At 45.8% G+C, this 14727-nt stretch overlaps 1 protein-coding gene across 1 annotated transcript in view; it reads right to left on the reverse strand.

Annotated features, from left to right (window-relative positions):
- ABCA4 (ATP binding cassette subfamily A member 4) overlaps nt 1-14727 on the reverse strand; it is a 120307-nt gene that overhangs the window by 58289 nt on the left and 47291 nt on the right. The window contains exons 12-15 of the mRNA XM_016209832.2: nt 6434-6639; nt 5641-5817; nt 3513-3735; nt 32-253 (exon numbers count right to left, since the gene is read on the reverse strand). Of these exons, the coding sequence (XP_016065318.2) occupies nt 32-253; nt 3513-3735; nt 5641-5817; nt 6434-6639 (828 nt within the window). The remainder of the gene's footprint in view (nt 1-31; nt 254-3512; nt 3736-5640; nt 5818-6433; nt 6640-14727) is intronic.

Raw genomic sequence — 14727 nt, forward strand, 5'->3', positions numbered from 1 at the left:
ATGTGCCAGGGCTGAGCCCTGGGTCCCTCACCACTGCCATCTTCAGGGCGGCCGTCATCCGGTCCTGCCAGGCGAAGCAGAGGATGTGGGGCAGGTAGAGGGTGAAGTAGACAACACCGCTGCAGGCTGCTGCCAGGCTGGCCCTGGAGAAGAAGGTGCTGAGCAGGAAGCACTGCATGCTGGTGGCCGTGGAGAAAGCCCACAGGAACAGGAACAGGATGACCGGGTCGCTGTGATGCAGGATCCTTCCATGCTAAAACCACAGAGGCCACTTGAGTCAGCAATTTCCACCCAGGTCCGGGGGCACCGTCACTCTCAAGGGGTGACCTCTCCGGGGCCTTCAGAAGCCCTCTGCCCCAAAGGGATCTCTCCCACCAGCCTATTTTTGGTGCCTAAATTTCCACATTTAAGACTCAATGTATTGAGTTCCTTAAATTCTATGAATGCCATTTCCCTAGGAGGGTAATACGTTATCAGGATCAACCAATTATTATGTATCAATTAAGCAAATACTTGGTGGGATTTGAGCAGAGGGGGAAGATCTGCATAGGGGGTCTTGGGGCATCAACAGCCCTGGGATATACTGAGCAGATGAAAAACAAAAGATGGAGATGGAATTAACCAAGAAACTTATTTTACAGCATATAAAGGCAGCAATGGGTTCATGCTCAAAAAATAAAAATAAAAAGTAAAAAGAGGGAGATGGGAGGCCACCCAACAAGATTTTACATTTTTCCTGGAGCCTGGCCTACTGACTAAATCATTTGTACTTGTATTCTGAGATTTGCCTCTCACATAGGTGAAAATATCAGTAATTAATCCATATCACTTGGAAGTAGATTAATACCTCCCCATCCATAATATCATACAAATATATTTCATAGAACCAATGAGTAATGCTCAGTATCTTTCACATTAACTAACGAATCGATCACTTTGGCTATGTAAAAAATAGGTCCAAACTAGCTGTTTTTAATAAATGAGCTGCTGCCACATTACATTATAGAATAAACGGAAATGTTCAAATGAATTAGGCCTTCTTGGTTCTGCTCTGCTATGGCATCCTATGAGGATTTCATTCACCCTTTGCATATAACTCCAAATACAGACAGGTCATCCTATTCTTGGGAACATAAAGATACATATAAGATTCACCTCTTAATTGGTTCTGATTAACAGGTAGTGGTACCCTGCAGCCCTGGGTTCCTCTCAGGGGAAAGGAGAGACCAACTGGCAAGATCTGTCATGGGCATTTGAGAGCTGAGTAGAACAAATGTGCTACTTCTCTGCTGTTGCTACCATTTCTTCTCCATTCGTGCTCTCATGCCAGCTGGGCTTTGACTGAACAGATTTTAAAAAACAGAATAAAACAAATGGCAAAGAGAGGCAGAAGAGAGCTGTGCTTAACTATAACCAAACTTTGAGGAAATCTAAATAAAAGTCGAGATTACGACTCAGAGCTCCTGATTTTGTGTTGAAGAGGCCTCCACATCACCTGGAAAGCTCACTCATTTTCCTTAGTCTCCTTAATCACACACAACGCAATAAAAACAAGTCCACGGCTGAACCTGTGGCTTTTGGCTGGAAGAATTTTAAGATGGTTGTTGCTGTTCTCAGAAGAATGAACTCGATTTCTTATCTCAGCTCAAAGCAAAGTTTTACAAGCTTCTAGGGCTATATAATTTCTCTTGATTTAAGGCAGAGATGAAATTCACTTGGCTGACCCAACAGTTTCATTGGCCTTGTCTTCCTCTAAGGCCCACTTTTCTGTTTTGTTCTTAATAGCTTGAAGAACAAGTGTGAACCATCCCATTGTACCAGCTTCCAGTTTCTTTCCTGCACAGTTGAGGTGGGAAGGAAGGACAAGGGAAAGATGGGAGTTGTCATTAAGAGGAAAATCCTATTTTGCTGTAGAAAGCTGTTTCCTTCATTACTAGAACAATGTTCTGGTTCCCACAAGGCAAAAGCTTTTTGTACAAGTAACTAGTGGTGAACATTCTTTACCTCACATCCTAAAAACTTTGAAGTCCCAGTGCTCATTCTGAGGAAGCGTGATCTCAGTGTCACTTATCAGCAACAAGTCTCATGGCCATTGCATGATGTCATCCAAGTTTATGCATTTTGTGTAAGTCAGATGCTTATGCATTTTGACTCCTTTTGTTGTGAGGACACAAATGTCTTGGCAGTGGAAAAAGTAGTAGACTGAAGGATTGGAAGGAACAGGAGACCCCCTAGAGGAAGACAAGATACTCAGCTTCTCCCCTCACCTTTGTGGAGCTCTGGGACTCTTGCATATTTAAAGCCACATCTGGGTTGGGTCATGTTTAACAGAATGACCTCTATCTCAGCATTGGTTTTAATAGCACTCTAGCACAGGGTTTGGCTAAGGCCACAGCTCACTGGATCTCAGTGTAACACTAAAATCAAAACCCCTCAGATCTAGTGCATTTTACTGCAAAGAGAAGGGGCAGGATTTAGTTTAAATGGATCTTTGTTGGCTGGACAGGATATGTAATGGAACATTCCTGAATCAGGTAGGCACCAGGTATGGTCCAGCAAGGATGGTATACTCTTAAGCCGAGTCTGTGGGTCAACACGTTGCCTAGTGCAAAGGGTCACTGAATATGATGGTAAAGAGGCAGAACAAGCTTGGTGACACTACAGCAGGAACTTGCAAAGCCTGACGTCTAAAACGTATGTCAAGTCTCATCAAGTAAATATTAAAAACTACCTAAATTCATGTCCTTATCATTTAATAAGTACAGAAAATTATCTACTGTGGAGGAACTAAAAATGAAGGGTGGCAATGTGAAATAATATGAAATAATTGTGAAATAATGAAACAGTGATTTATTTCCAAGTCTGGCTTGTGAGGGAGCTGCAAGTTCTTAGCAGATGGACCTGTGAACGTTGTCTGAGGCTATAAAAATTCCTATCACTAAGAAAAGATAGACTCCAAATTCCATCCTTTGAAACAGAGAGGTCTTGAAGATTCTGCAGGCAGCAGAATGTTCTGTGGTCAAGCCATGAGTGGTGGGACTGTGAAGATAATTAATAAACAGTTGAGGTCTCCTCTCCAAATACACCGAAAGGAGTCCTCACATTCCCAACGTATCTGGTAGTTGGGACAGTAATCCCAAGAAAACGCTCCTTGTATTCATTTCTTCTGTGTTTGGAAACAAAGAACCCCTTGGACATAGAATCACCCTGTGCTGGGCTCTGCTAACAGCAGCTTCTCCAGATAGTCCATGGAAAATGGCCAGATAATCTATGTGGACTGTGGCTCTCTGGGCAGAAAGTGGGAGCAGGGAAGATGCTATGGTACAGTGGCTTCTTGGGTGAGACTTTGTCTATCTGAGTGTCTTCCACCTTGGCTGAAATGGCTGGGCAGTTGCATGTTATGCTATCCTCGGTGGCCAGATGACAAATCTAGGCACAAGTTCATTAACATGAGGAAAGGTGGGAGGAACAAAACTATTCAAGGTTTTCTGGGCCTCCTGCATTTGGCTTACCATGATGAATATTGTCAGGAGGAAGATGCTCATTGACATAATAGAGAAGCTGTCCAGGAACCAGGTACACCAAATCACTGTGTTGGAGACACCCTGATTCTTCAAGGTCTCCTTCAGCCTCAACTCCTTCTCCAAGACGATGCTCTTTACAGTCATGGAAACAGAATAGATCCAGGCCAGCACCATGAAGATAGGGAAACAGCGGTTCAGGATGATCATAAAACTGAAGCAAGAGGAGAGAAGCAGAATAGTAGAATTCCCTGTACCTGGTAGAGGCGAAGTAAATGTTTGTTGAATGAATGTATTGAGAGCAAAGCCTTGATGTAGGAAAGGCAAGAAAATCTCCAGTGGGCTTGAATCTTTTAATACTTTTCCCTAAAGGATTACTTTTTCTTTAGAGCAGGATGATAGCTTTTTGGTTAGCCCAGATGAATGCTCTATAAGTAAAATGTGTAAATAAAACCATACTATGTATGTTACACAGTTTATACCTACTTGTAAGATCTTGTAGGAAAGGACTGTAGACTTGCTGATGTGGCATGTGACTGGGGTAGACAGATATGTGTTAAATGACACTGAATTCCAAGAATGTGGACCACAAAAAATGAGAGCTGGTGGTGGTGAGATCAATACTTGGGCACCAGAAGGGGGTGGCACTATCTACCCTGCAGGATCAAACCTCAGTTATGCAGGAAGAGGCACAAAATAACTCATCAGTGTGGCACTTTCCAAAGGCCATCAATACATCAATCGGTGATCCAATAGCCACTGACTCCACCATCCCTGTACCTGTGGAGTAAATCTGTGGATATACATTCCAGCAAGCAGGGTAGATTTGATCATCTGGAATTATTTTATTGTAAACTTCACACACGTTTCCCTGTGCTTGATATTATTGGAATTATTACCTATTGAAACCTGTCGGGTGTTACAGGAAGTGCCCAATTACAGCTTGGGAGGGTTTCCCTCAAGCTGGCCCAGAGAGATTTGGAAATTCATAAGGCCCGCACTCCTGGGACCTGCCACTAGAGGGCTCCCCACACCCAATGGCCAGAACCCTCATTGTCTCCTCTGTCTACCCCACTTCCCTGCCGGCCACTCCCATGCTGATCCTAAAAGGGGAACTCGGACTTCTGCCCTTGGCTCCACATTCCATCTCTGCCTAGTGTCCAAACCCAAACTGACTACAGAATGGCCACTGTTATCTCTTTAGTCTTCGTAGAGCCCAGGAAGGAGAATGGATTGGAGTAGGATGTTGAAAGAGAGTTTCCTGTGCCCATACTGGGTTTTATTTTACTGTCTTGCCAGCTGGCAATTCGACTCTTCCTTTCTTCAGGCTGTGCATGCTTCTCTCCTCCCTGAACCCCGCACACACACACGTACACTATTGTGAACGTCCCATTTTTTTCTAGGAGTTGAATCCCTAAGCCAGTTGTAGGTCTCTGCCTCTGTCCTGGGAGCATCTCTGCCCCCACCCACCATGGTAAAGGAGCCCTCCCAGCCCCTTCTGCCTCTCTGTCCCTCTCTTTACCACCCCCCAACTGCACAATCAGAAAACACTAGGCTACTTACTTTGCTTGTTACTGGCCAAAAAATGTACAGGCCTGGGGATGGGGGTGGGCAGGCAAGGAGGACCTGAGCTCATCCAACACATTCCTCCACCTTTTCACTGAGCATACTTCATGGGAATGTTAATGAGGGAAGGAGCTGCATTATTCCGAGGCTCCTAGGAACCGGACCTACTTGCAATGCAGAGTCCTAATTTGTTGATTTGGCAATCATTGGGCAAACACTGACCAGAGCCTTTCCACATACCAAACATACTCTGTAGTGGAAATTTAAAAAGCCTTTGTCCCTCCCCCCAACCTCACGTCCCTTGATTTAATTTTCACCTTCCCTTTTCCACCCACGACACCAACTCCTTTCTCCTGGCCACTTCACTTGCCTACCTGGCCCAGCCTAGAGCCAGCCTGGGAGAAGCACACTCCTCAGTCAGAGCTCCATTCTCTCCAAGCTGGCCCCAGGCCCAGGGATTTCTCTCCCAAGAGGCTGAAGCCTGGGGAGTACCCCATCCCAACCACAACCGGATTAGCTGGTGCAGAAGTGGGACTGGGAGCTTCCCACTCACGAGTCATCCACGAAACATGGGTACGGCATCTGCTGGAGGTAAATTCCCACCGGAACCTCAGACTGGACCTGACTCCTCGTGATCCCCTGTTCAATCATGTCCTGCAGATAGGCAAACCCTCCCCAGATGTATCGGAAATCTTCCACAGGATCAGCTCTGGGACCAGAATCCCAGTACCTATAGAAAAAATGGAGGGAGGGATGAAGGATGGGAAGGGGAAAAGACAGCTCATACACACTTCACAAGCACAAGGTGACTCAGAACTCACTCTCCTGAAACCTTTCCCCTGATCCTTTCCAAGCTATCCAGCTCTGTTTTCTGGTTCACAGCTTAAATCTCAGTTATGACCATTAGCCACAACGTGACTTGTAATTGTTTTCATTGCAGGACTCTATTTTGAGCTTTATAAAATTTCTTATTTTCTCTAACTTTATTGATTTAGAAACTGAGTCCAGTCTCAGTCCTTTACTCTGTACCAAATGTAATTTCTCTGTGACTTTGAAGAAACCCCATTTGCAGAATCTTTATATGAAGATAATTCAGTACCCAGAGGTTTCTAGCTCCCAAGTTGCTCAAAGGCCAACCAGGGAGAAGTGCCGAGCTGAGGGTATGAAGGCAGGGTAGCTGAGCTCTCCTGGTCCCACCAACTGCTTAGTTTAGTTCTTTGATACCAAAGCCTTCCTTTTTCTTCCCAAGGGACTCTCCTGTCTCAAGAGGAGATGGGTGGCCCCTCTCCTTGCCTCTTACATCCCCAGGGATGCCCAGGGCTTTCTGAGATTGCCTGAAACATCACCTGTCTTTGATCTTATTGGTTTTTTCCACCACATCTATGTCCATCCTGATCTTGTATTTCACATGGGGTGGTAGGGAGCTGGTCCAGGGATACATGTCAGGAAACACCACACCAGCCCAGAACCTGTTTTCCTCCAGCAGAGACAGGGCTCGTTGTGTGAGCTGAACTTCGTCATCGTAGCTTTCAAACTTGTCCAGGACCAAGCACTACAGAAAATCACAAAGGTTGAGAGAGTCTGAGGAACAACAACTGCAAAGACTCAATTGCAATAAAGGGCAGAGGGTAAGGGCTATTGCCCCAGGGGGTGGGTCAAATGCAAGGGGATCTATAAACAGTATTACTGTTTGCTTAACTCTGGAGTCTGGTGTCAATTTTTCAATGTGTCTAGATTTGGGGGTGAAAGGGGGCTAGGAAATGCTGACTTGCTTTAAATCCTGCAGATGTAGTGAGGTCTGTACTACTTGGCTGTCCCAGGCTGTCCAAATAGGCAAGTTGTCAAAATGACAACAATACTCACAACTCTCACTCCCCAGCATGGGAGTCAAGGGAGTGGGGTCACATTGAATACAGGCTGCTTTGAAGATCAGAAGCCTGCCGATAAAAGAGTTTTAAAGACAGACACAGTGAACCTCCCTGCCTGTCTGCAAACCCGCTAGGGTGGCCAGCTGAGGGAAGAGCAAGGGGCCAGAAAGAGAATGAGGAGACCAGAGTGGTTAGTCCGAGAGTCATTTCCCATCACAGTGTCACAGACAGGTAATGCCAGTAAAGGAGGAATTTCCTAATATATCTTTTTTCTCCCCTGAGAAAAGAAAAAAAATCATTACCCACAGAAGAGCAAAACTAAGAATTTCATTTAATTTGAATATTAGGGGTTGTTTATAAATTCATTAAAGTGTTATATGGTACTTGGACCTGTTTTTCCTTCACCTCTGGCTCCCATAATACACTAGGGTTACTGTGTTGATGTTTCTTTCTTAGAATGTAACTCACAAGAGGTCAGATGGCCTTGTCTTGATTAATTTGTTCACCGACTACTTACTGAGAGCCTGCAGTGTGCCAGAGCCTGCTTGGCTCCAGGGATACAAGGAGGAAAGATAAAATCTCTTCCCGAAGGAAACTCAAGACCTAATGAGGGAGAGGGTTGAGTAACCCACAGTCATAGTGCAGAACGATCGGCTTCTGATGAAGCGAGCCCAGTGTAGGCCGCGAGCCCCGCGGAGGGTCGTAGCTAAGTCTACCTGCAGGGCTCCGAGGGCTGCCTGGAGGAGGACTCCTGAGTAGGATGAAGATGAGCAGGAATTAGCCTCTGGGAGGAGCACAGGAGAGAGGCCTACTCAGGCACAGGGAACAGCACGAGGGGTGTCTGCAGATCTGCAAGACTAGAGCAGTGGCCCCCATCCTTGGCTGTGCCTTAGAGCCACTGGGGAGCTTTGAAAAGATACCCACACTCAGGCCACACTCCAGACAATGAAATCAGATTCTCAAGAGGCAGGGCCAGGCATCAGCATTTTGTCAAACACTCCCCAGGTAGTTCCAATGTGCATTGAATTATGTAGGTGAACAGAGATGAATGGAGAGAGATGAGCCCTAGAAAGGTGGGTAGGGACTGGGTTGATTGCCCTGTTAGACTCTGTAGTGTGAGCAATTAATGGAGGGGTTTCCTGGGACACAAGGCTTGCTACGCTAAAACCAGGAGGGTTCCAAACAATCCCTAAAAACCCCAAAGAGCCACTATAGGGTTTTAAGAGGTGGCAAGACATATGGATCAGATCGTGTTTCCAAAAGATCACCGGTGGGGCAAAGGCGGAAGCAGGAACAGAGGTTAGAAGGCTGTTGACGTCAGGCAGGCCTAAAGGAACAAATACACTCTCACAGAACCTCAGTTACCTGGAATCCTCATTTTAAAGAAGAGAAGCTGAACACGAGAGACCTGCCAGAGGTCAGACAGCTAGAACATGGCAGGCCCTGGATTCCCTCCATGCTTTCCAACTCTAGGCCCAGACTTTCTCCCCCCACACCAGGAGCCAGGGGTATTACTGGGTCTACAGGCCCTCCACATGCTCACAACCGTCTTGTGAAGTAGGAGAGCAGTAATTATTTATCCTCACTTTGCAGCCCAGGAAACTTAGGCTCAAAGAGGCTAAGTAACTTCCCCAGAGTGGTAGAGTAGATATCAAACTCCAGTGCAGTTGCTCCCACAACAATTACCAGGAGAAACGAAGTAGTGAGAAGGGCAAACTGATTGCAAGGACCTGACCAGAGACCCAGGCTCCTGCTGCACTGGTAAGAAGCAGGCAAACCCACCTCACTCACCCAAACCCCTCACTGCTGAACCCTGCCCAGGGCGGCAGAGCATGAACCAGAGCCCTTCACTGAGGAGCTGAATTTGAACAGGGCATTGCAAACCAACCCTCCCTGGGCCTTCTGCACCAAATGTCCCACCCCAGACTCCACATCCTGGGAGCGGGTCCCCTGTAATGTTCCCAGTCTTCCAGATAAAAAGAAAGAAAACAAAGGAAGCTATTAGTTTTCCAGCTGATACAGGAAGGAGGAATAGAGTACATGAGAAAATCTAGAGGGTTAAGGCTTAAGGGACACCACAGTAAGAAGACAGTTATTTTAAAATGAAATGGGATTGGTATTTCTTTAGGAAATACCAGTAAGTGTAGGCACATATCATAGAAATGGAAATGGGAATGGACATTTCTCTTTGGTCGGCTATTCTTTTGCAAGCAGGCATTGCCCAGCCTAACATCGGTCAGTCCTTAAGTGAGACGAAGGACTTAAGTGCCTCATGACACTGAAAGTCCTCAGTAAATGTTCTTTTTTTTCTAGATAGAAATAACAGAGGGTTTGCTACTTTATGCTTTTGGGGGGAGCCCCGTGCACCACAGTCCAAGACCAAGCTCCCCGTGTTTGTCAGTACTCACCAACACTGCTGTGGGTACAGAGAATCGGCAGGCTGCTGCTGGGGCAAGGAGACATCAAGGCAGAACTGCTAGAGTGTATTTTTTTAAAAAATTCAGTTTCTTTTAGGGAGACCTTGGCATTCTACAAAAACGAATAATGGAATAATCTCATTTTTAAAATCAGTTTGGTGAGTTTAGGGCTGCATATAGAGAATTTTAGAATTGAAATTAGAGTGAATCTGCAAATAAATTTCTAAAAAAAACCAAACACCAAAATAATTAGTTTGGGAGATGGACTTTTTCTTTGTAGTTTCTTTTAGCTGTGGCATGTTGTCACACCCACACACACCCACACACACACACACACACACACACACACACACACACACACGGGATGTTCCACCAATTCACTCACAGCATTACAGGATATTTGGAAAGAAGGAGACATAGAAATCTTGTGGTCTGATGTCCTTGCTTTACCTGCGAGGAAAGTACCATTGGAGGGGCGAGGGGCAAAGGGCCTTGTCCAAGGTCAGTATAGGTCAGAATCTGAATCTGAATCGGTGTCTTTTAAGTGTTGAGTCTGAGGGTGGTGCTGTTCCCCACCATTGCTCTGAGAGTAAGCCATATTCCACCCCAAATCTGGGGCAACATAATTCCTGAACTGGAAGATCTCTTGCTCTAGAGCAGCTCTGTCCAGTAGAACTTGCTGGAATGTGGAAGTGTTCTATATTGATACCCTATCCCATATGGTAGCCAGTAAGCACATCTGGCCATTGAGCACTTGAAATGTGGCTTGTGCATCTGAGGCATTGAATTTTTCACTTTAATTGATTTAAATTTAAAAAGTCACATGGTTGCTGGACAGCTCAGCACAGCTCTAGGTGCAGTGAGTTCCTTGAGGTCCGGGGTCGTGTCTTAGTCACTGTGGTCTCTGGAATAGCATGTTCTCACGAAAAGGACTCAGTAAGTGTTTACAGAATTGAATTGAATTTAGAAGTCCTGAATGCTGCAAGAAATATAGCTTTACTACTGTATGTTTTGAATGTAATCCTGTGCACCTCAAATTCATATGGTAAACTGGAAAAAAATCAGTGGAGAGTGAATTTTTGTCTTGATGCTAATGAGAGCTCAACTCTAATTGAAGCAAAAAACAAAACAAAACAAATCCCCACCCCGCCCCAAAAAAGCAAAAACAAAAGCAATAAAAACAAATGCATTTTCATATGTGACCCTCCAAGCTGGCTAGTCCATTCTCTTTGAAGTCCTCTTTCATGTCTTAAAGGGAAATTTATATGGGAATAAGCGGCTGATGTTTTCCGTGACATTGTTGAGTCCTGTGGTGACGTGGGCTCCATCCTGGCTGTTTTATCAGGCAGCTGATTCAGTCATGCTTCCTGCTGTGTCCCCCTAGATCGCTACCCTGATACTCTCTGGAAAAACAAAACTTAAAAGGTTTGCAAACACTCATTTCTACCCTGAAACATCTGACCCTTTTTCAAAGTTGGAAAGTGCTATAACGTAGTGTTTAAGAGACAAACGGCCCGAAGGCCATCCCCACTCTGTTGTTTCCCACCTGTGTGGCCTGTTTCCCTCTCTCTAGAGTTTAGATGCGTCCTACCTCAAAACTGTGCTCCAAGGATCACAGGATGGTGTTTGTGAAGGACCAGCGGTGCCTCTTGGTGAGAATAAAAACTGAGGCTTGTTGAAGGCTTACTGTGTGCTCCAAACTGGTCCGAGGGCTTTGCTCGTATTAGTCCTTTGAATCCACATGATCACCTTAGGAAGTCAGTTACAATCCTCACTCCAGACTCAACTGTGAGGCGCAGTGAGCCACAGTGAGTGTCCTTTGGATGGAGCCTAGTTCACCACGCGGTTAACCACATTATTAAACTGTCTCAATAAATGCCATTTTTATTACTGGTTTTGCAAAGTATCTTGGAAGACAACAGAGTCTAGAAGCTTTTAAGCCCCGGCCAGGTTACCTTTCATTCATGACAGCTGTTTGTCAGGTGGGGGGGGGGGGGGGGAGGCAGTTATTTTTTTAAAAATAATATGTCTGGGAACACAACCTGTCCTGAACTGATCCACAGCACTTCATCTGGTTAGAACAATGTTATGTACAGACGCCAAAGCGCCACACCCCACCTGAGCAGTGGGGAGGAGTGGGTCTGGCCCACTGGTGTTCACTAGCTGCTCACTGGCCATCAGGTGCAAATCAAACAATTCTACCCAGAGGAAGGTCTGATAGCTAATCCAGAATGTCATTCTCACCAAATCTTCCTGAGGTCAAGGCAGAGCAATTGTGGAAACTGCTTTGGACATTATCAGAAGTCCCTGGGTCGTCCTCTGAGGTATAATTGATGATGTGACCTTGAATTCTTATGTGGAGGCCACCTGCCTCATTCTCTATTGGTACTTTCTCTGATCCCTGAAGTTAAAATCTTGGCTGATGAGCCTGTCTGTTCATGTGAGTATGTGCATGAGTGTATTGGGGAGGCAAAGATGAATGACTAAGCCAAGGTCATTGATTTTGACGTACATATTTGGTCTGGTCTGACTGTAAATTGAAACATAGTAGGTTCAAATGAGGCTGAGGCCATGGAGTCTAACTATAAAAGCTATTTGGCTCTACACAGAAACTGTGCAATCATGGATGTTTGGGAAGAATGGAGCTAGAATAAGAACTGGCCAGTGTAAGAAGCACAGTATAAAGATAGCACCACTCCTGGGAAAGAATTCAAAGGGCATTGTCAGTGAATAGAGAGACAGAGGCAGACTCTGGGCAATTTTTGCAACCAGAGTTCAGCATCTCAAAGAGATCCCTGTAACATCCTATGACAGCCAGAAGCAGTCGGCTAAGAAAAGGGGTTTCCTTGTCCCCTTCAGTCCCCAACTGCTTTAGCAAAACCCAGGGGACATGGCCACCACCATTTGAAGTCCACACCAGTCCTGCAGTTCCCGGCCGGCTGTCTGGCGGATCGGCACCAGGAAGCAGAGGGCATCCTGGCGGAAGAGGCTGCAGCTCCCTCCAGGCCCGGCAGCTGCGCTCAGGCCTCGCCAGAGTGCGGTCATTTGTTGACCCAGCGAAATCAAACGCCACCTTGGGAGGAGAAGCCGCGGGAGCAGCAGGCTTCCTTCTTCAACTCTGACCTCTCCGACTCTCATTCAAACACATTAAGTAATAGATAAATTAAATTATCTAGTAAGTGGGAAGTGTTGTCCAGTAGAAGCAAAGAAAGCAAGCAAATCTTTTTGTTTAAACTTGATAATCAAAGGGGACTGGCACCCTGTGCTAACATATTTTGACTAGTATACCCAGGACCTGTGGGGGTGAGTCTTCAGGGATAAGGGAGGCACTGCACCCACACTTTGGTTCTATATCCTGCCCATATTTTGGTTCTATATCTTGCTTCTTACATCTTTAATTTCCAAACTAAGGCTGAGCACAAAACGGCTGCTGGATGCCAGTGGAGGCCTGAAGGGGTCCTGCTGGTGTTAATGTGGGCACCTGGGGTTCCTTCTGAAAAATGCCAATGGATGTGGGCAAACATCCCAGAATGAATTTCCTGGCAGATCTGGACTGTAACCCTTAAGATTCATTTCCCACCACATGGAAAAAGCCATGGGATAAAATAGCTTTGGGCTCTGTGAGTTGGTGGGATGGTGAGATGGAAGCCCAAGGCAGTGCAATAAATTTTATCCAACACATCAGGTCCTGTGAACAGACATCTGAAATGTCAACCACAAAGAGTGAGGAAATGCAACACGGCGGAAAACAAAGGAGAGGAAATGCACAGCTGCTAAAAAATGTCTGTTTCTGAAATAAACAAATACAATCATGAAATAAATAAATAAAAAGGCCAAGTTGGAGCATGAAGCCTCACACTGGAGCAAAGCCACCAGGTAACGCTTGCTGTTTAGTCAGGTCCAAGAGAAAACAATAAAGAACCTGGTTGATGACTGCAGGGGACTTTGGCTCTCAGAGCTTCCCTGTTTAATCATTCCAACCACTCTGGGAGGTGGGTGTTATTATATTCAAAATATTGAATAGTCAATATAGCCCAGCACTGACCAATCAGAGTATATTCTGGTTCACTCACCTGGGTGAGTACCACCAGAACGGCAGCCCCAGTTTCACCCTCATTTTTCAGACAGTGGGACAGCAATGTTGCCCAAACTCATGGAGCCCATAAATAAGTGCTAGAAATGATGTCTTATCACAACAGGAAGAAGTTGCTCTCAGCCTAGGACAGCTGACCTTTCTAGTCCCATCTCTGGGCACTACTGCTGCTCTCCATGCTCACTCACCCCCTGAGGCAGCCACACCCCGGCCCAGGCTACCTGCTTCTTGCGAACTTGTCTTGCGGGTTCATACTTCTCCACTTTGCTAATGCTCTTCCCTCTGGCCTGAATTGTCATTCTTCTTTGTTTAGCCAGCCAGTTCAATCTTTAAGGCCCAGTGTTAAATCTATTTTCAGTTTTAATTTGGCATTTATGGGTGTCTACTTTATGCCACTGCAGCTCCACTAAGGCAAATCGGGAAATCCAAAGATAAATAGGACAGTCTGGAACCTTAAAAGGTTCAGGCTTATGGGGGTGGGGAGGAATATGAATAAATCAGTGTCAAGGGCTACGGTAGAGGGGATATGGTGCATAGATGCCCTGAAACACAGGCTCTGAGTTGAAAGGGGAGAGGGGCTGAGATGGGAAGGAGTAACCAGTCAGCAGGCCGTCCATCCCATATAATGTGGAAGAGTCATGAAGAGGGTAGGCCGAGGTGGACGTCACCATTACAGCAATGAGAGGCCACTGAGGAGCTTTAGGCAGGAACACCACAGGGAGGCTAGGGTTTTAGAAAGATCTCGCTGGAGGCAGTATGGGAACTGAACAGGAGAGAGAGACTGGAGGATGGTACAGACCTCTCTAAACACAGGCCACAAGTGAAAAGGGAGAGGAGGAATTTCAGAGATAATTTGGAGGAAGAATTGACAATCCTTGGAGGATTTGTGACTTTTTTTTTAAATCCTCACCTGAAGACATTTTCCCATTGATTTATAGAGAGAGTAGAAGGGAGGGAGAAGGGGAGAGAGAGAAAAACATCGATGTGAGAGAGACACATCGATTGGTTGTCTCCCAAGTGGGGGCCAGGGATCGAGCCTGCAACTGAGATATGTGCCCTTGACTGGGAATCAAACCCGGAACCCTTGGGTCCCAAGGGCCAGTGCTCTAACCACTGAGCAAGACAGGCCAGGGTGATTCGTGACGTTTTGAATTTGGATTTGTGTAACCTGTTTCTACTCCATCAGATTACACTATTGTTCTAGCCATCCTTTGAGATGACACTACTACAGCATTATCTAATGACATGCTCTCGCTCCCCAT

The sequence above is a fragment of the Miniopterus natalensis genome, chromosome 9, assembly GCF_054644295.1.
Source record: "Miniopterus natalensis isolate mMinNat1 chromosome 9, mMinNat1.hap1, whole genome shotgun sequence".
Taxonomy (NCBI): domain Eukaryota; kingdom Metazoa; phylum Chordata; class Mammalia; order Chiroptera; family Miniopteridae; genus Miniopterus; species Miniopterus natalensis.